General features: G+C 44.2%; 1 protein-coding gene and 1 pseudogene across 9 annotated transcripts in view; one reads left to right on the plus strand and one right to left on the minus strand.

Moving 5' to 3' along the window:
• LOC133747049 (adenomatous polyposis coli protein 2-like) overlaps positions 1 to 20,754 on the minus strand; it is an 834,579-nt pseudogene that overhangs the window by 362,599 nt on the left and 451,226 nt on the right.
• LOC133747332 (zinc finger protein ZFP2-like) overlaps positions 1 to 20,754 on the plus strand; it is a 48,636-nt gene that overhangs the window by 13,515 nt on the left and 14,367 nt on the right. For 3 of the 9 annotated variants that reach the window (XM_062175725.1, XM_062175726.1, XM_062175722.1), the window contains one exon: positions 2,170 to 2,302. The exons of 1 other annotated variant lie outside the window; for it this stretch is intronic. Coding sequence is in view for 1 of the 8 variants with exons in the window: in XM_062175721.1 (XP_062031705.1) it covers positions 13,909 to 13,911 (3 nt within the window). In the remaining 7 variants the exon portion in view is untranslated. Of the gene's footprint in view, positions 1 to 2,169; positions 2,303 to 2,343; positions 2,599 to 2,705; positions 2,803 to 13,894; positions 13,912 to 20,754 lie in introns of those variants that run through there. 5 more of the 9 variants (XR_009864306.1, XR_009864307.1, XM_062175723.1 and 2 more) reach the window with 5 other exon arrangements.

A 20,754-nucleotide genomic window follows, 5' to 3' on the forward strand; every position in this document is an offset into this window, starting at 1 on the left:
CAGGGAGTGCAGTGGAGGATGGCCCAAGTACTTGGGCCCTGCACCCCATGGGAGACCAGGAGAAGCAGCTGGCTCCTGCCATCCGATCAGCGCAGTGCGCTGGCCGCAGCGGCCATTGGAGGGTGAACCAATGGCAAAAAGGAAGACCTTTCGCCGGCGCCGTGGCTCAACAGGCTAATCCTCTGACTTGCGGCGCCGGCACACCGGGTTCTAGTCCCGGTCGGGGCACCGATCCTGTCCCGGTTGCCCCTCTTCCAGGCCAGCTCTCTGCTGCGGCTAGGGAGTGCAGTGGAGGATGGCCCAAGTCCTTGGGTCCTGCACCCCATGGGAGACCAGGAGAAGCACCTGGCTCCTGCCTTTGGAACAGCGCGGTGCGCCGGCCGCAGTGCGCTACCGCGGCGGCCATTGGAGGGTGAACCAATGGCAAAAAGGAAGACCTTTCTCTCTGTCTCTCTCTCACTGTCCACTCTGCCTGTCAAAAAAAAAAAAAAAAAAGGAAGACCTTTCTCTCTGTCTCTATCACTGTCCACTCTGCCTGTCCAAAAAAAAACTCAGCACCGAATTACTGAGCAGTTTCATGTGTTCCTCATAAAGTAAGTGCTGCTGTGAGGACTAAAGATAGGACTGCCCAAATTTTAATTTTCAATATACTGCACAGCTAATAAAGCAAATGCTGTCTCTGGCCCACAAAAGGGGACAGTTTCCCTGCAAGGTTAACCGCAATCGGGAGACATTTCACACCTGATGGAACCCGCAGCGGGACTACCTTGAGCCAGCTCTTCTGCTTCCCTTTCCGCCTTCGGTCCTGGACGGGCCAGAGACCACGCACAGGAGGTGCCACCGGCTCACCCGTGCCCCCCTGTAACCCGCAACGCTCCTGGGAGGCAGATGCCGCAGAACAGTGATTTGTTCCACGGTTGTCACTGCGTGAGATCAGCCCATCATGAGAAAACGACCATGGACTCGAACGAGACATCCAACCGCAGAAGCACTGCCCCAGCGGCAGCGCAGGAGGGTGGATGACGGAAGGCACAGCGCAGCCAGGATCTCTAGGGACCCCGCAGGACTCTGCTGCCCTGGATGCCTACAGCAGGCTGTGCACGAGGGCCCAGTGCACCTCCAGCGCCCTCCTACCAAGCCCTTCCTCCTGTCTGCCCGTGCAGACCACACAGATGCAGCATCAGTGTGCAAATCCGCATCGGGCCCTTGGTTTTCCTGCTGAGACTCGGCCTTCATTGCTTCCCCAAGTGCAGCTCTTGCTGCAAACCTCAGCCAGCGGGGCTGGCGGGAGAGGCTGAGGGTCGCACTCACCGGGTCTGCCTCCCCTCCTGGCTCTTCTAGCTCTCATCACTGCCGCCTGTGTTCTTGTCCCAACGTCCAAAATTGAGCTCAATGGCCAAGAACGTAACACCACCCACGTCACCCGCACACACAACTACCAGGTGCCCGCCAATGACCACCGCCTTTATAGCCGGCCCGGCGTGGGGCAAGTCTGGCAGCGCCGGTCCTGTCCCAGTTCAGGGAGGATTGGTCCGAGGTCCCTGGCCGGGCGGAGCCTGAGCCGCCCTGCAGCAGATTTTGGAAGCAAGGGAGCTGCTGATGGCTGAGGCCAGGCTCAGAGCGCACTGAGGGAGACGCCATGCCCTGCAGGGGCGCTGGAGCCCTGGACTTTCCCAGGCTGCAGTCCTGGGGTGGAGGCTGGCTTAGCCCTTCTTCCCCAGCCCTGCCCGCAGGTGGAGCGGGGTTCCCACGGGGGCGGCTTTCTTCACGGGAGGGCCTCGACTCAGGGTGCTGGCCTGCAGCCTTCCGGGAGGGAGTAGGAGACAGTGACTTTGTCAGGAGGCGACACCCGAGCTGGGCCTGCTTTTTGGGACAGCTCTGGATGCACGTCCGCGTGTGCCTGGACCTGCGGGGCCGCCTCTCGCCTCCTGGAGGATCTGGGAGCCGGGCGTCCTAGTGGCGGGGGCGGGAGGGCGATGTGCTGAGCTCGCCCTGGGTGCACCAGGCTCTTTGGAGCCTTTGAGAGTCGAGGTCACCTCCTGAGTCACTCCTGGTCCGCTTGGGATTTGCCAGAACCCTGAATTAGGGGTGTGGTGGAAGTGGTAGTGGTTGACTTCAATGCAATTTATTTGTGAATTCTTCAAACACAGTTTCTCCCTACTCCTGCAGGCTTTAAGGTGATTGATGAGGACAGAGTCCCTAAGCTGCGAAGAGACTGAATTTTGGAAACTACGTCCAGAACTCCACAGTGTGTATTTAAGTGCTCTTCCCTCAGGCCTGCAGGTGGACAGCAAGAGCAACAGTAAGATATTAATTACTGTAGATACTCTCCTTTCTTTACAGTAGACCCGCCAAAAGAGAATGGGAGATGTGTGCTTGAACAGTGGAACCAGTCAGCATGCTAGGGTGAGCTGCCCAAGCGCTTGTACCCCTGCACCCACATGGGAGACCCAGAGGAAGCTCCTGATTTCCAGGCTTCAGATCGGCCCAATCTCTGGCCATTGCAGCCATTTAGGGAATGAACCAGCAGATGGAAGACCCCTTTTCTCTCTCTGCCTCTCTCTCTCTAACTCTACCTCTCAAATAAATAAATAAAATCTTTTAAAAAATGTAATTGAATGTTAACTAATGTGAGGATAGGGCAATACAGAGATTCCCAAATTTTAGTTTAATACTTTTAACAAATACTCCCCATTTACTTAAAGGAAGAGCAACTCCTTGTGTGCCTGCTGCAACCTTGCCACCATTTGAAGGGGAAGAGCTCATTGCCTGCCCTGAGGGGCAGTGCTGCATCCCCCTCAGGTGTGTTCACATGACTGTCAGACTGTCACTTCCCTAATGAGAGGATTAGAGCTGGCAGAGGGCCCAAGACAATTCTTTATATTTATTTCCTACAGTCAGGTTCTTTATACCTATTTAAGTGCTATAGTAGTTACTATGCATAACCAGAGCAGCCATTCTCCCAGCCTCTTATTTGTGACAAGTTCAATAGTTTGTAGTGATTCCCCCCGCCATGGAAATCAGTTTGTATTTATTTCTGTGAAGGATATCAAAACCAGGGTGCACTGTCCTCAAGGGACTTATGGATCTACAAATCTTCAAAATGGGTTTATAAATAATAAAATAGCAAAAAATTAGAGGACAGTTGTTTTTTTTTTTTTTAACTTTTATTTAATGAATATAAATTTCCAGTGTACAGCTTATGGATTACAATGGCTTCCCCCCCCCATAACTTCCCTCCCACCCGCAACCCTCCCCTCTCCCGCTCCCTCTCCCCTTCCATTTGCATCAAGATTCATTTTCAATTATCTTTATATACAGAAGATCAATTCAGTATAAAGATTTCAACAGTTTGCACCCACATAGAAACACAAAGTGAAACATACTGTTTGAGTACTAGTTATAGCATTAAATCACAATGTACAGCACATTAAGGACAGAGATCCCACATGAGGAGCAAGTGCACAGTGGCTCCTGTTGTTGACCCAACAAATTGACACTCTAGTTTATGGCGCCAGTAACCACCCTAGGCTGTCGTCATGAGTTGCCAAGGCTATGGAAGCCTTCCAAGTTTGCCAACTCTGATCATATTTATACAAGGTCATACAAGACAGAGTGAGGATAGTAACGAATGATCCTAAGAGTGGCATTTACCAGGTTTGAACAATTATACAGCATTAAGTGGGGAAGAGGACCATCAGTACACACAGGTTGGGAGTAGAGCCATTGGTGGTAGAGTAGAGGTTATGATTACAAAGGAATGAGGCCCAAGTGCACTAGACAGGGCCTAGAACAAAGGACAGAGTCATTATTAGAGGAGCTAAGAAAGGTGCTGTCTAAGCTACAATTAAGTTTTCTGATTGAGAGGCAAATAGAACCTGATAGAAGGGGCTTGATAATAATCTGGTGGGCTTTAGGCCTTGTAAGTTAAGAGGCCCAGACCTATCTATCTCTTCACATGGGGTATATCCTAAGGGAGGTGTGAACCTCCTAGGGGAAGGCACTCTGTTGACTTTCATTACTTGGCTGGCCTGGGAGGAGAGCTGGCCAGGTAAAGGCAGGTGGCATCTCTAACAAGAAATTTACAGTTCTGCCTGCAATGTTTCTGACCCTACTTGACCATCCCCTCAGCTGCAGTGGTCACTTTGGAAATTGGACTGAGTGAAGGGCTTTTCAGCTTAGAGCCAATAAGATCTGTGGCTCTGACCTGGGCATCCTTCGACTCCAGGGCAGGTCCATTTCCAGTGATCCAACTCTTGGCAGAGCTGCCAGGGCTCTTCACAAGCTGACTTCTGCTGAAGCCCAGGCTTACCACATTGAAAGCCACTGCAGTGGACTTGCCTGTTGGGTCTCCTTGAGGGCAGATCACTGTAAAGATCAGCCATTAATACGCCTGCCACCCATTGCTTCTGATGCCGAGCTTTCTTTTCCTCCTGGTTTGTGTTAAAGCAGACCAGAGGATGCAAGTCAAGGGAGTGCCCGTTTCCCATCTCTAATCTTCGGTGGCCTGAACTACAAGTCTATAGTCACAGGCATGTTCTGTAGTAGTTTTTCTAAGGTAGACAATGCCCATGAGGAAAATTATATTCTCACTTTAAAACTTTCTTTCCCTTTGGTCTGAAAGGGAGGTTTTTTCTACTTACTGTATACTTCGCTGATGGCGAAGTGAATCTAGCTATGAGATTATTATTTGAGTTCTTATTTTGGCTATGCTATTGCAGAAAAATGTTATAGAAGGCATTGGACCTTCTGGTAAATGTTTTCTTAAGTTGTTATCTAATGGTTGAAATGGTTTGCTAAGTATTCATGTGATATTGCTATTGTCAGCAAGCGATCTAGGACTTGCTCCCTCATTTCTCTATTCTAAGCCCAACTTGTTCTTTCATTTCTCTATTCTCTTCAAGGTAGGAAACTAATTCTATTATGAAGGAATCTGTAGGATGCACAATTTAATCTTTAGACCTTATAATAGAGGACAGTTTTTACAGCATCAATCTTCAATTGTTAAACAAAGATATTTTTGTGTAAACAGAACAAAATTATATGAACATTCACAGTTACATTTTTTTTTTTTGACAGGCAGAGTTAGTGAGAGAGGGAGAGACAGAGAGAAAGGTCTTCCCTCCATTGGTTCACCCCCAAATGGCTGCTATGGCTGGCGCCTGTGCCAATCCAAAGCCAGGAGCCAGGTACTTCCTCCTGGTCTCCCATGCAGGTGCAGGGCCCAAGCACCTGGGCCATCCTCCACTGCCTTCCCGGACCACAGCAGAGAGCTGAACTGGAAAAGGAGCAACCAGGATGGAATCGGTGCCCCAACTGGTACTAGAACCTGGTGTGCCAGCACCGCAGGCAGAGGCTTAGCCTAATGAGCTGCAGTACTGGCCACATTCACAGTTACATTAACAACAAAGATGTCACCATCTGCCTACTTCTTGATCTTCGAGGACTACTGAGGCTGTCTTCTGTACTGGGAGATGGCATTCCAGGGTCTGCCGCTATGAAAGCAACAAGAGAGGTGTCAGGAACCTTTTGGCAAAAGTGACTTCAAAAAGTTTGTGGAAAATAAAAAATGTAGGGGCATCTGTTCATAGTGGGTCAGGCTTGTGCACCTGGGAGGCAGCAGATGATGGCTTAAAGGCTTGGAGTTCCTGGCTGGGCCAGCCCCAGCTGTTATGGGCATCTGGAAAATAAAGCAGTAGATGGAGGATCTCAGTTGCTGTCTTTCAAGTTATTTTTTTAAGGTGTTAACTTCAAAAATAGCTAAATAAATTGTGAGAGTGACACATAATTCATACTATGTATATTCCAAACAAGATCCGTAAGGGCAGAACTGCTCAGCAGCCACACTGCAGGGATAGGTATCTTTCCGATGATATCTTCATCTGCTCCTTGTGGTTGAAGCCAGTGTATGAGCTCTTGATCTGTTTTCTGCCCTGGGAGGGCCTAGGGTGCTCTATATTATCTGTAAAGATTCAAAATTTGTTGTATATTAATGTCTAATTATAAAATTTCCAAAGTGGCAAGCTGGATGTAATAAACTATGCCAGACTGCAAAAAAAAATACAAACATGGTATATTGTCTATAAAGTACAGAGGTAAATCTGTATTATAGAGATACACATCTCTACACATATCTCTATTTCTTTCACCTCTGAAAGTCTACATTAAGCTCTCAATGGGATGATTAATTAGGAATAGATTTCATATACTTAATTTTGTAATCAGTGAACTAGAAATAATTATTGTAGTATTGAGGATTGTACTGACTAAAACAATATGTTTATTCCATGTTAAATACCATCATCGTATCTTTGGATTCCTTTTGTCCTACTACTTAGATATTCACAGGAGAGGGGAGGTGGGAAGAAAACCCAAGATCCATCAGGGTGGAGGGGGAATGTCAGAGGCTGTGGTTCTATTGTACTGCAGCATTGGTTCTGGAGGAACACATTAATGGACCCAGATTTTTCTAAGGTAATTGAGTGCCTCTTTTCTCCTGTACACTTGTCTGTAGTATTACATTTTCATTTATGTAAAAGTTTATTTTCTTCAAGTAATGTATTAATTTGGATGAAAATGAAGATGTTAAGGAATTTTCAGAATGGGTCTGTCGCAGCCTTCCTTGGCTTTGTTTTTAGGCACTTATATCAGAAAAGAAAAGATAGAAAAATTCATTTTGGGTTCTCTTCCTCTCTACCATGACAGTCTTTGGTTAAGATTTGTCATTTTGTCATATTTGATTCTCTAGACTCCCTGAAAAATCCCCTACTTCATTAGATGGAGTCCTTGTCTCACCATGGCAGTGAAAAGTTAAAAATGTTCCAGCTTTGCATTTAGCTAGGTCATGGACACATGCCATGGCTCTTGCCAGCCAAGTGTATCAGGGACATCATCTGAATCAGACTTACTTGCATGAAGAAAAGGAGCAGCAGATCCTTCCAGTGAAAGTGGAGAGGAGCAGGAGCTGCAGAACACTGCTGGGGGCGGGGGGGGAGTGTGCCGTGGGATGTCATGTGGTGGCTGGTGTCTGGGATACTGGTTCTGAGGAAGACAGGGTTTATGGTGGCCAGTGCTCTGGCATAGTGGGTAAGGCTGCCGCCTGCAGTGCCAGCATCCCATATGGGCACCGGTTTGAGTCCCGGCTGCTCCACTTCCGATTCAGCTGTGCTATGGTCTGAGAAAGCAGTAGAAGATGGCCCAAGTCCTTGGACCCCTAAACCCAAGTGGGAGACCTGAAAGAAGCTCCTGGCTCCTGGCTTTGGATCAGCTCAGCTCCAGCCATTGTGGCCAATTGGGGAGTAAACCAGCAGATGGAAGATCTTTCTCTCTCTCTCTCTCTGCCTCTCCTCTCTCCGTGCCTCTCCTTTCTCTGTGTAACTCTCACTTTCAAATAAATAAATCTTTTAAAAAAAAGAGTTTATGCTTACGGGTAGTGGTCATGGAAAATATATGGGACATTTTGCAGCAAGATTTGGGATGAATTTTCTAACCACTGAATCTCCTAGAAATTAGAATACACTTCTAATGCATAACTTCCTCTTATGCTTAATTAGGTTTTTGTTTTGAATTGTTTTTGATGAAACAGCAAGGAATTCTGAGTTATAGACTTCCTATTTCAGAGACAGGAAAACATTAATGCCTGCATTATAATTAAATAATGCCTATCACCCTTTCTTAAGCAACAAATGATCATAGATTCTCTCTTTGCTAATAATTAATGAGCATGGAGATTCTTTCCACTGTAACCACTCTCCCACCTACACTCCCTCCCCTCTTCCTCCTTCCTCTCCTATTGACATGGAATGCCTTACATAGTTAGGGTGAACATTTAACCTGCTTGGCCCTAGATGTTTATACACTTCAACTCTGTGTCATTATTAATATGCCCTTTTTATGACCAAGCTTATATCAGAACAACAAATTATATATTCACCTAATACTGACAGTCATCAAATCAATTTTTATTTTCTTCTCTATTAGGCAGTTCTTCAGGGGCAGAAATATTTATTTTGTATATCATTTATTCATTCAACTAAAAGACTGACTGTCAAGATGCTGAGTTTTAGTGTCAAAGCAAATATGTTTCTAGACCCCATTAAGTTTACAGTCTGGCAAGAAAGAGCAATACCCAAAGAATATTGTCTTTCATAGTGAATTGTGGTGTGAAGTCAGTGGATAAAGATTTAAGCATTATTAATCCAGCACCAACTCTAATCCCATGATCTCTAATTGAGAGAAGTAATCAGAGATATAGAACCCCATGTTACCCAGTTATCTCTTTGAATTTCTGCTTAAAAATAAAACATATCAAACAACACACAAATACCTAGCACTGCATATTTACATACTATCTTGATATTAAAAATAAGAAAAAATTACCATGAAATAATAGAAACTTTGAATCTCCTTTGTTTTCTAGACAAGTTATAATCCTCTGTGGTTCTTTACAGTGTAAATTATTTTCGTAGGTAGTCTTTGTATCTCTCACATTTTTTCCCTATGAGAAATCAGATTTTAAAAACTGAGACCCAAGACAAAAAAAAGATTTTTAAAACTAGTATTATATGTTGATTGGCTCTTTAAAAAAGATTTATTTATTTATTTGAAAGTCAGAGTTACACAGAGTAGAAGGGGAGAGAGAGAGAGAGAGACATCTTCCATCTTTTGGTTCACTCACCAATTGGTCACAATGGCTAGAGCTGTACTGATCTGATGCCAGCAGCCAGGAGCTTCTTCTGTGTCTCCCACACAGGTGCAGCTGCCCAAGGATTTGGGCCATCTTCCACCACTTTCCCTGGCCATAGTAGAGAGCTGGATTGAAAGCAGAGTAACTGGGACTCAACCTCCACCCATATGGAATGTCAATGCTGGTGGCAGCTTTACCTGCTATGCCACAGCGCTGACCCCTTGGTTGGCCTTTAACTTAGACTTTTTAATGATATTAAAAAACACCATGTTTTTCTAAGCTCTTTCCATTCAGTTTCTCCTTTGTAAACTCCAGATAATACTGTCCCCAGAATTAATCGAAGGTATAAATGATATAAGGCATTTAACCCCTTAACCTGTCTTCTTGAATACTCAGCTGTGTTAGCTCTGTGTCCATTCCTCTGTTTGTCTCCATACTAGATGAATAAAAAGACAGTGTAAAATGATTTGAAAAGAACTGTAAGGGGTCAGTGTTGTGGCGCTGCCTCCAATTGGGGAGTGAACCAGCCGACGGAAATCCTCTCTCTCTCTCTCTCTCTCTGCCTCTCCTTCTCTGTAACTCTGACTTCCAAATAAATAAATAAATCTTAAAAGAACTGTAAACATCCATAAAACACAAATAAAAATTGTATCCTCAAAACTGGATGTTAAACCATGCCTTCTACACCTCTGTTAAAAGTTACATTCTACCATAGCCATTTATGATTTCTAGGGCTAAAGCAGTAAATAAGATTTTTCTGGAAGAGACAGAGGTTATGAGGGAGCCAGGATTTGGGGTCAGTAGCAGCAGTAGGTGTCACTCTTTAAAATTTTGATTCAGAAAAGGAAGAACAGCAACTGATCCTTGAGATTTGGGGGTGGGAAGGACAGGAAGGAGGGACTTAACAAAAGCAAATGCCCTCTGGTTGTGGGCACCCACCCCAGCCTGAACCCCTTGGGGAGGGCCAGCTGGTGTCTGTAGGGATTCTGTGGCCTGGACTCCATTTCCCAGAGTACCCAGGATCTCCAATGTAATCTGCCTTCTGAATGCCTGTGGGCATGCGCGTGATAGTGCCCGCCCAAGGGTTGGACCAGAGGGAGTTCATTCCCTGGTCGAGGTCTGCCCTGGGGGCTGTGTTACTCCTCCTGCATTTACTGCATCTCCTGCTCTGCACGTGGGATCCCAGGCAGTTTCCGGGTGCTCACCGAGCCTGCCTCCTGCTGCTGCTTCCCTCTTCATCGTCCGCCTGTGGGTCCCACGTGCCAGGGACTCTTTCTGCTCCACTCTCCCCGCTTCGCTCCCTGTGGTTCCAGAAGAAAAGGTACCTACTCCTGGGACTTTCTGCAGCAGGTTTGGGGTACAGGAACGGGCGGGGACGCGTGTGGGAGAAGGGTGGGTGTCAGGGAGAAGGGTGGGTGCCAGGGCGGCTGGAGGCCCCCAGTGAGGCTCACTTACTTCTCAGCGATCATGGCAACTTTCCCCGAGGTCAGGGCTGGGGCCCGGGCTGTTCTGTCTCCCACCTAGGCTTCCCAGGCTCCCAGCGCCTGGCCTGTCCCTAATGTGCTTTATTTAGTGGTTACAGGAGAGGGCAGCGTTCTGGGAAACTGCACACGCAGGGCAGCTGAAAGCACAGGGAAGGAAGGCGGGGAGACTCCCGCTCTCCAGTTAAATAAGCTGGGTTCCCACTGTGGGTGGTCTCAGAATGCAGTCTGGCAGGGCCTCCTGCTGTTTGCTGGGCTGGTTCCTGCAGGGTGGGGCTGGATGGTCTTCAGCAGAGAGCCTGGGGCAGCAGAGGGGTGGGAAGGAGGATCTGACTAGGATCTGCCCCACTGCTCTCATCCTGCACCTCATCTTCCTGGTGGGGTCCCCACGGACACACCTGCTGGGTGTGGCCCTGAGTGTTCAGCTTTTTCCCAGAGGGAGCAGTGTGAAGCATGTGAGCAGTGTGAAGCTTTGTGCATTGATCCCTTTCCCGTCTTTAATTATCAGATTTTTCCAATCTGGAATTTGAAGCTGTTACAGAAATCTGGGGTGGCAAAACTCCCTTCTTTCAAACAGGCACAGAGAGAGTGGAGGGTCCAAGGAGTTTATATTAATGGCCCTAGGCTCAGCTGGAATGATTTCCTGAGAATTGAGCATCAAATTCAAGTTTGTTAGAATATGTATAGGATCACCAGCATCATACCTCAGCTGTTATAGTACTGGTGGGTTTAAATGCAGCCTACATGACTTAGGACCACATTTCCAACTATCGGTGGGTCCAGTATGTTTGTAAAAGAGATGGCACGGACAGATTTACGAGGACAGATTTATGACTGGAGTTTTCAGAAGCAGAACTTAGGGCATCTTCCCTCCCTAGACAAGATATCAGTGGACAGCTGCTTCACTCATTAATTGTGAGCATCCACTTTTCAAGGCTTGTGTTGGATGGGGTTCATTTCTCTTTCTTTGTCTCAGGTTGTGTAAGACCCCTTAAGCAGGCGTCCCACAAACCCACAAACCGGACCCCAGAAACACAGACTCCACTCCAATCGATGCAAAAGGCAAGAGGAAAGTTTATTACATTTGCAAATGGGCCATCTCAGCAGCACCCTCTGGTAGGGTGCAGAGAGAGAGAGCGGCCCCCAACATCAGTTTCACAGAGTATTTACGCTAAAAACTACACTATTAGCATACCTGATTGTGTTACAGTTTCATTGGGCAAGCTACAGGTTACTAGTATTTTTATTGGGCAAATAAATGGTTGCTAGGTAAGGGGCTTGGGATGGGGGTCATGGATAGTTTCTTCTTATCAGCTTGTGGGCTGTCCATGCTCACAGTCTTTTTTCTTTTCTTATCAGCTCAAGTAAGCAGCTTAATTAAGCAGGGAAGGGGGGTTCCCCTGAGCATGGCAGGACAGCAGGATAAAGGGGCTTGGGAAAATTCCATCAGGATGGGGGTGGCAACAAGACCTTGGTATGTTTCAACAGGATGACAAGCTGCAGGGCGGCAGTAAAGCAATAAAACAAGATAAGGGGTTGGGGGAATAGGTTACAACAGGATAAGGGTTAGAAGCTTTTCTTTCTTCTTTGTTCTCTAAAGACAGCACATGTCCTGCAAGCTCAGCTATTATATAGAAGCAGAAAGATATGGTTAGCATTAGTTTTAGTTCCTTTATTCTGGCTCAACTTAATCCTTATAGTTGTGGCTGTATTTCTTCTACAAGGCCATGGAATCATAGCTGATGATTTATTTGGCTGCTTTTCATTTTCTGTCTTCAGCTATTTCTTCTCCGGTTAGCAAGGTTGTCAACTGTTTTTACCTGCCACTGATCCCTTTGCAAAGTGAAAAGTGAACTAAAATTAATGCAAGTCTACTGTGTTGTCAATAACTGGAGTTTTTTTTGTTTTTTTTTTTAAAGATTTATTTATTGGCTGGCACCACATCTCAATAGGCTAATCCTCCACCTGTGGTGCCAACACACCTGGTTCTATCCCCAGTCGGGGTGCCAGATTCTGTCCCAGTTGCCCCTCTCCAGGCCAGCTCTCTGCTATGGCCTGGGCATGCAGTGGAGGATGTCCCAAGTGCTTGGGCCTTGCACCCACATGGGAAACCAGGAGAAGCACCTGGCTCCTGGCTTTGGATCAGTGCAGTGCGCCAGCTGCAGCATGCTGGCCACGGCGGCCATTGGAAGGTGAACCAATGGCAAAGGAAGACCTTTCTCTCTGTCTCTCTCTCACTATCCACTCTGCCTGTCAAAAAAAAAAAAAAAAGATTTATTTATTCATTTGAAACTCAGAGTTACACAGAGAGAGGCAGGCAGAGAGAGAGAGAGAGAGACATCTTCCATCCGATGGTTCACTCCCCAATTGGCAGCAGCAGCTGGAGCTGTGCTGATCTGAAGCCAGTAGCCAGGAGCTTCTTCTGCATTGAAGCTGTTTTTTAAAATAATTATTTGCTTATTTGAAAGGCAGAGTTACAGAGTGACATAAGCAGAGATAGATGGCCTAAGCTGTTCTGATACAAAACCAGGAGCCAGGAGCTTTGTCCAGGTCTCCTAGGTGGGTGCAGGAGATGAGGGATTTGGGCCATCTTCTACTGTTTTCCCAGGCCACAGCAGAAAGCTGGATGGAAAGTGGAGCAGCCAGGATCCCAACTGGCACCCATATGGGATGCTGACACTGCAGGCAGTAGCTTTACCCACTATGCAACAGTGCTGCCCACTAACTGGAGCTCTTTTAATCTGAGTTTGCATAAAGTGGAGAATTACAGCATCATAAATACAGATAAGTAACAGTTTTTCTCTGCCTAGTACTTTACAGTTACCCAGTGATCCACTGAAAATCTTATATTCCACACTGTGTAATTAAGAAGGCCAGGTATTTGTCTTATTTTGGGTTCTGTGTTTAAACCCATGACATTTTTGACATGGGAGGAAATTAGTTCTACAATTTCATAGAGACTGGTCTGTGGAAGCATCTATAGAAGTTATAACTGTGAGAGTGGTAAGAAAGAAGAAGGGAAGAAATAAGTGCCCCTTGCCCCCCACAGAGATGTCCACATAGTGGAGTAGAAGATGTGCCCTGGAAAACTATGGCTGACTTTCCGTGACAAACTGTGTTTGAGTGCTTCACATGTTCTGATAGAAAGGTGTTGCCACCAGGTTACTACTATATTTATTTAGCTAGTTTTTAAAGATTATTTATTTGGAAATCAGAGTTACACAGACAGAGAAGGAGAGGCAGAGAGAGGAAGAAAGAGAGGTCTTCCATTGGGTTCATTCCCTCAATGGCTTCATCATTGTGAACCTTGCTCAGTTCCTGGCCTATACCTTTCCTTTAACCTAGTACTTTGCCATGTAGTAGCCCATGCAAACTGCAGACTGCATAAATGAATGAATACTTTGATGGTTGTGATTTCTTAGAGGAATATCATAAGGGACAGAAGGAATAAAAACAAAAAAAAAAGTATCCTCAGTTTATAGAAGGTATACTATTTTTGCAAGCGACAGAGAGAGGAAGAAGAAGGAAAGTAGTGAGACTGGAAAGTTGTGGCAAATATAGTAGGCACTGGTCAAATTTAACAAGCCCTTTAGAAAACATTAGGGTTTCCTTACTTCCGTGTAGACTGTCCTCTAGAGGTGAACAGGGTCCTCTAAACCCACTTGTTGCACAAATGAAAACCCAAACATTGTCTTCTCCCACAGATGGAGTCTGCTATTGGTTTTGATATATGTTTTCCTAATGGTGAGTGATATTGGGCATGTTCATATATGTCTTAACCATTTATATTTCTTCGTCTGAGAAATATCTATTCTGATCATTGCCCATTTCTTTTTTTTTTTTTCTGACAGGCAGTGTGGACAGTGAGAGAGAGAGAGACAAAGGTCTTCCTTCTGCCATTGGTTCACCCTCCAATGGCCGCCATGGCCGGTGCACTGTGGCCGGTGGCCCGCGCTGTTCCAAAGGCAGGAGCCAGGTGCTTCTCCTGGTCTCCCATGGGGTGCAGGGCCCAAGCACTCGGGCCATCCTCCACTGCACTCCCGGGCCATAGCAGAGAGCTGGAATGGAAGAGGGGCAGCTGGGACAGAATCTGGTGCCCCAACTGGGACTAGAACCCAGTGTGCCGGCACCGCAAGGCAGAGGATTAGCTTGTTGAGCCACGGCACTGGCCTTGCCCATTTCTTAACTGTACATTTTGCTTCTTGTTTAGAGTTTTTCCAGTTCTATATATGTATGTTCTGGCTATCAATCTTTTGTCATATGTAGAGTTTTCAATGTTTTCTGCCATTCTGTTTGTTAATCTTCACTCTGATGATTACTTTGTTGTGAAGATGTATCTTAATTTGATACACTCAAATTCATATGTTTTATTTTTGTTACTTGTGCTTTTGGAATCTTACCCAAAACTGTTCTCTAGCTAATGTTTCATAGTTTCCTCTATCTTTACTTAGTTTTTGGTTTTGTATCTAGATTTTTAATTCATCTTGAGTTGCTTTTACATAGTGTATGAGGTGTTGAGGTATATTTTCAGGCTTCTACATATGGATAATCACTTTCCTCTAGACCATTTGCTAAAAGGAATCTTCTTTCTCCTGTTTGTTTTAGTTTCTTTGTTAAATATGAGTTGCCTGTAGAAAAGTCAGTTTATTTCAGCTGCCTATTCTTTTCCATTGAACTATGTGTCTGTTTTTCCAACAGTGCTAACACTGCCTCTATTTTTTTAGGTTTTTTTTTTTGAAAGGCCAGACACTTCTTCCAAGTCTTTCATGTGGGTGCTAGCACCCAGGAACATGGGCCATCTTCCACCGATTTCCCAGGTGCATTAGTAGGCAGCTGGATTGGAAGAAGAGTAGCTGGTCTCATAGCAGCAACATATGGGATGCAAGGTCAAGGCTCTAACCCATTGCACCACAGCACCAGCCCTTTACTTACTTATTTCTGTAGTGATCTTTCATTATTCACTTTTTCTACTGCCCTGCAACTTGATTCTTTCTTGTTTTTCTCTGTGTACTGGAGGATGGTAGTAAGTTGCTTCTGGGATATCTTTTTTGTGTTTGTAGATAGTTGGTCATCTATAGTCATAGTTTTAATTTTTATATTTCTCTGCCAAACATGAGAACCTTCTAGATGACTGCATGAAATGTTGGCAGAAATGAGGATGTATTAATTTGCTAAGAAAATACCACAGAGAATATGGTTTAAATCATGGGATTTTACTTCTCAGAGTTGTGGAGGTTGAAAATATAAGATTAAGGTCCTAAAAGGCTCAATTTTTCCAGAAGCCTTTCTCCCAATGAGACAGACACATATATCATTTGACCTGCTTAAAAGCACTTTCTTGAGGTAGAGTCATGTTGGTGGTTAGCACTTCAGTGTTTGAGCTTTAGGGAGGCACATTTCAGTCCATAACATCAAAAGGGGCCCTGTGGTCTGCTACAATGACAGCCATTTCTAGGGAGGACAGAAAGTTTGAAATCAGCGTTAGGATTTCTCACAGTATTATTGTCAGTGCTATCTCCATACAATGTGCATTCATGTACACACAAACAAAAATACCTGTACATATAAACGCATTCTACAGTGGAAATGTCTGTTGGTTGTGTACAGGTAACATCAATATAATAATCCATAAGATGGCCTATAAGCAGACATTGAAAAGAAGATTAGAAAGAATGACAACAAAATCTGCAGTTACCTATATTTATGTATATATGTATGATATTCAATATTTATAGTTGCTAAAAGATGAATGCTGATGTGTGAAAAATAAAAGCTAAACCTTACCTTACAATATTGCAGCCTATTCCACATGAAAGGTGTCTTCCTAAAACCATTCATTGGGCCCACTCTGTGGCATAGTAGGTTAAGCCTCCACCTGCAGTACCAGCATCCCATATGGGCACTAGTTTGAGTCCCTGCTTCTGCACTTCCAATCCAGCTCTTTGCTAATGGCCTAGGAAAGCAGTGGAATATGATATCAATGCTTGGGCCCCTGCACTCATGTGGGAGACCTGGAGGAAGCTGCTGATTCCTGGCTTCTGGCACCGGCTTCAGATTGGCCCAGCTCCAGCCCTTCTGGCCATTTGGGGGTGAACCAGTGGATAGAAGACCTCTCTTTCACTTCCTCTCTATATCTGTAACTCTGCCTCACAATAAATAAATACATTTTTAAAAACCTTTCACATTTTACATTTCTTAATTTTTAAAGATTTATTTATTTGAAAGTCAGAGTTACAAAGAGGGAGGAGAGCCAGAGAGAGAGGTCTTCCATCTTATGTTTACTCCCTAATTGGTTGCAACTGCTGGAGCTGTGCTGTTCTGAAGCCAGGAACAAGGAGCTAGTTCTGGATCTCCCACATGGGTGCAGGGGCACAAGGACTTGGGCCGTCTTCTACTACTTTCCTAGGCCATAGCAGAGAGCAGGATCAGAAGTGGAGTAGCTGGGTATTGAATTGGCCCCCATATGGGATACTGGCACTTCAGGCCATGGTGTTAACCTGCTGCACCACAGCACCAGTCCATCATTTTAAATTTCTGATACTCTAAAGTAGCACAGGACTACATTACATATAAGAAAGATGCATTCAAATATTATAAATCTAGTGCATTTTAGCAGAAGTTTTAACAAATACTTCTGCTTTTCTCAGCATTATGTATTAAATTAATGACATAATGAGTCATTGTCAGGTTTTTAGCGCTTTGACAGCCACTTATAATACTTAACAGTTTTTCAAATTTATTGCTAGTGTATTTTTTTCTTTTTTTTTTTTTATTAAGCTTTTATTTAATGAATATAAATTTCCAAAGTATAGCTTATGGGTTACAATGGCTTCCCCCCTCCCATAACTTCCCTCCCGCCCGCAACCCTCCCCTTTCCCGCTCCCTTTCCCCTTCCATTCATGTAAAGATTCATTTTCAATTCTCTTTGTATACAGAAGATCAGTTTAGTATATATTAGGTAAAGATTTCAACATTTTGCCCATATAGCAACATCAAGTGAAAAAACTACCATTGGATTACTAATTATAGCATTAAATAGCAATGTACAGCACATTAAAGACAGAGATCCTACATAATTTTTTTTCAAATTAATTAATTTTCTATGCCATTTCCATTTTAACACCAGGTTGTTTTTTTTTTTCATTTCCAATTCTCTTTATATACAGAAGATCACTTCAGTATATACTTAGCAAAGACCTCATCAGTCTGCGCCCACACAGAAACACAAAGTATAAAAATACTGTTTCAGTACCAGTCATAGCATCACTTGGCTTTAGACGACACATTAGGGACAGATCCCACATGGGGTGTAAGTACACAGTGACTCCTGTTGCTGACTTAACAATTGTTAACAATTGTTAAGCTAGTGTATTTTTTTCAACACATGCACTGGATTTTACCAGTTTAGTGAACATGGAATTGCCTATTCTAGGATTTGCATTTTATGCATTTTCATGGCTCACATAATCAACATCTGCAAAGCCTCTAAAAGACATAAATAATAACATGAATCAGGTTTTTTTAAAAAAGATTTATTTAGGCCAGCACCATGGCTCAATAGGCTAATCCTCTGCCTTGCGGCGCCGGCACACCGGGTTCTAGTCCCAGTCGGGGCACCGATCCTGTCCCAGTTGCCCCTCTTCCAGGCCAGCTCTCTGCTATGGCCCAGGAGTGCAGTGGAGGATGGCCCAAGTGCTTGGGCCCTGCACCCCATGGGAGACCAGGAGAAGCACCTGGCTCCTGCCTTTGGAACAGCACGGTGCGCTGGCCGCAGCGCGCCTACCGCGGCAGCCATTGGAGGGTGAACCAACGGCAAAAAGGAAGACCTTTCTCTCTGTCTCCCTCTACTGTCCACTCTGCCTGTCAAAAAAAAAAAAAAGATTTATTTATTTGAAAGTCAGAGTTGCACAAATAGAGGAGTGGTACAGAGAGACAGAGACAGAGAGGTCTTCCATCTGCTGATTGTGGCCCAGTTGGCCACAATGGCTGGTCTGCGTCGATCTGAAGCCAGGACCCAGGAACTTCTTCTGGGTCTCCCACGTGTGTGCTGGGCCCCAAGGACTTGGGCCATCTTCTACTGCTTTCCCAGGCGATAGCAGAGAGCTGGTTCAGAAGTGGAGCAGCCGGGACTTGAACTAGCACCAATATGGGTTGTCAGCACTGTAGGCAGCAGCTTTACCTGCTATGCCACAGCACCAGCCCCACATTGCATCTTTTTAAGATGATATGGATTTAAGTTCATGAGAAATTAGCATAGTGGGAACTGATAGATATGGATGATTCAGGATGGGCTTGTTAAGAATGGTAATGTTAATTTTCTTATAAAATAAAAATCAAATATGATTAGACATAAATGAAGACTAAATTTTATTAGTGGTGATCCAGAAAACACTGATCTCAGGTCTTTTTCTTCTAGTGTTAAGTTTATGTTTTAAAACTCATATTAAGTGAACAAATTTCATGTAATTTATATATACAGATTTAAGAGCAAACTGATACATCCTACCCTATCTTCCCTTTGTCTCATACTTCCAACTCCCTCCTTCTTGTTTTATTTTCTTTCAATTTTTACAACTGCATGCTTTGATTTTATTTTAGAATCACAAGATTTAACCCACTATAAGATAAAGAATTCAAGTAGTAGCAGAAATATCAATGAGTATATTTTCGATACTCTATCAAAGAGTACAGAAAAGTTCTGTGAGCAATAACCAAATCTCAAAATGTTAATTTAACTCATGCTACATTTTGTTGTCTATATATTAATTACCACCAATCAGAGAAAACATATGGTATTTGTCTTGTGGGGACTGGCTTCTTTCACAAAGCATAATTGTTTCCAGTTGCATCCATTTAGTTACAAAAGATAGGATTTCATCCTCAATTATGGCTGAATAGTATTTTAGACTGTATATATAGCTCATATTCTTTTTCCAATCACCAGTTGATGGACATCTGGGTTGATTCCATGTTAACTATTGTGAATTGAGCTGTTATAAACATGAGGGTACAGATAACTCGTGCATATGCATATTCTATTTCATTTCATTTGGATAAATTCCCAGGAGTGGGATGGCAGGATCATATGGTATATCTGTTTTCAGATGTCTGAGGAACTTTTATACTGCCTTCCATAATGGCTGTACTAGCTTCATTCCCACCAACAGTGGGTTAGGGTACCTTTTTCTCTACCTCTCCACCAGCCTTTATTGTTTATTGACTTTTTCAAAATAATTCTTTATTTGAAAGGTGGAGTTACAGAGAGAGAGAGGCAGAGGCAGAGAGACATAAATATTTTATCTGCTAGTTTATTCTCCATATGACCCAACAGGTGGTGCTGGTCCAATCTGAAGCCAGAGCTAGAAGCATCTCCCTGGTCACCCAAGTGTGTGCAGGGGCCCAGGTACTTGGGCCATCTTCTGCTGCCTTCCCAAGCACATTAGCAGGGAGTTGGATCAGAAGTGGAGCAGCCTGAACTCAAAATCGCATTCATGTGGGGTTCTAGCACTGCAGGCAGCAGCTTAACCTGCTACACAAAACCCTCCATCTCCTGACTTTTGGTTTCTGTCTGAGAGCCATTCTAACTGGGTGAGGCAAAAGGTCATTGTGGCTTTTATTTGCAGTTCTCTGATGGCTATTGTTCCTGAGCATGTTTTTCATGTGTCTGCTTGCTACTTGAAATCCATCCTTGGAAAAATGCCGATTTATATCCTTTGCCCATTTCTTGACTGGATTGTTTGTTTTGTTGTTGAGTTTTTTGAGCTCTTTCTAGATTCTGGATATTTTACTTTTTCAGTTGCCTAGTTTGCAAATATTTTCTTCCATTCTGACAGGTGCTTCTTCTTGTTGAATGTTTACTTTGCGGTTCAGAAGGTTCTTAGCTTGATGTAATCCCATTTGAGTATTTATACCTTTATTGATTGTGCTTCCTGGAGCCTTTTCGAAGAAGGCTTTGCCGATGCCAGTATCTTGCAGAGTTTCCCTGATGTTTCCCTCTAGGAATTTGATGGTATCACATCATAGATTTAGATCATTGATCCATTTACACTGTATTTTTGTATAAGTTGTAAGGTAGAGATCTTGTTTCATTTTTCTGCATGAGAAGGTCAAATTTTCCCAGCACCATTTTTGAAGACTGTTCTTTGTCCAGGGATTTCTTTTAGATCATTTGTCACAAATTAGTTGGTTGTAGATTTGTGGATTAATTTTTGGGGATTCTACTCTGCTTCATTCATCCACATGACTTTTTGGTGCCAGTACCAGGCTGTTTTGATTATAACTGTCTTGTAATAGGTCTTGAATTTTGGTATTATGAGGCTTCCAACTTTGTTTTTGTTGTTTAAGATTCCTTTAACTATTTGGGGTCTCTTGCATTTCCATGCAAATTTTCACATTATTTTCTCTAGATCTCAGAAGGATGTTGTTGGTATTTTGATTGGGATCATATTGAATCTGTGATTGCTTTTGGGGGGCTAGTGCTGTGGTATACTAGATTGAGTCTCTGCCACCCACACTGGCATATCACATTGGCATCAGTTTGTATCCTGGCTGCTGCTCTAATGATCCAGCTCTCTGTGAATGGGCAGG

Source organism: Lepus europaeus, chromosome 18 (assembly GCF_033115175.1).
Source record: "Lepus europaeus isolate LE1 chromosome 18, mLepTim1.pri, whole genome shotgun sequence".
NCBI classification, from domain to species: domain Eukaryota; kingdom Metazoa; phylum Chordata; class Mammalia; order Lagomorpha; family Leporidae; genus Lepus; species Lepus europaeus.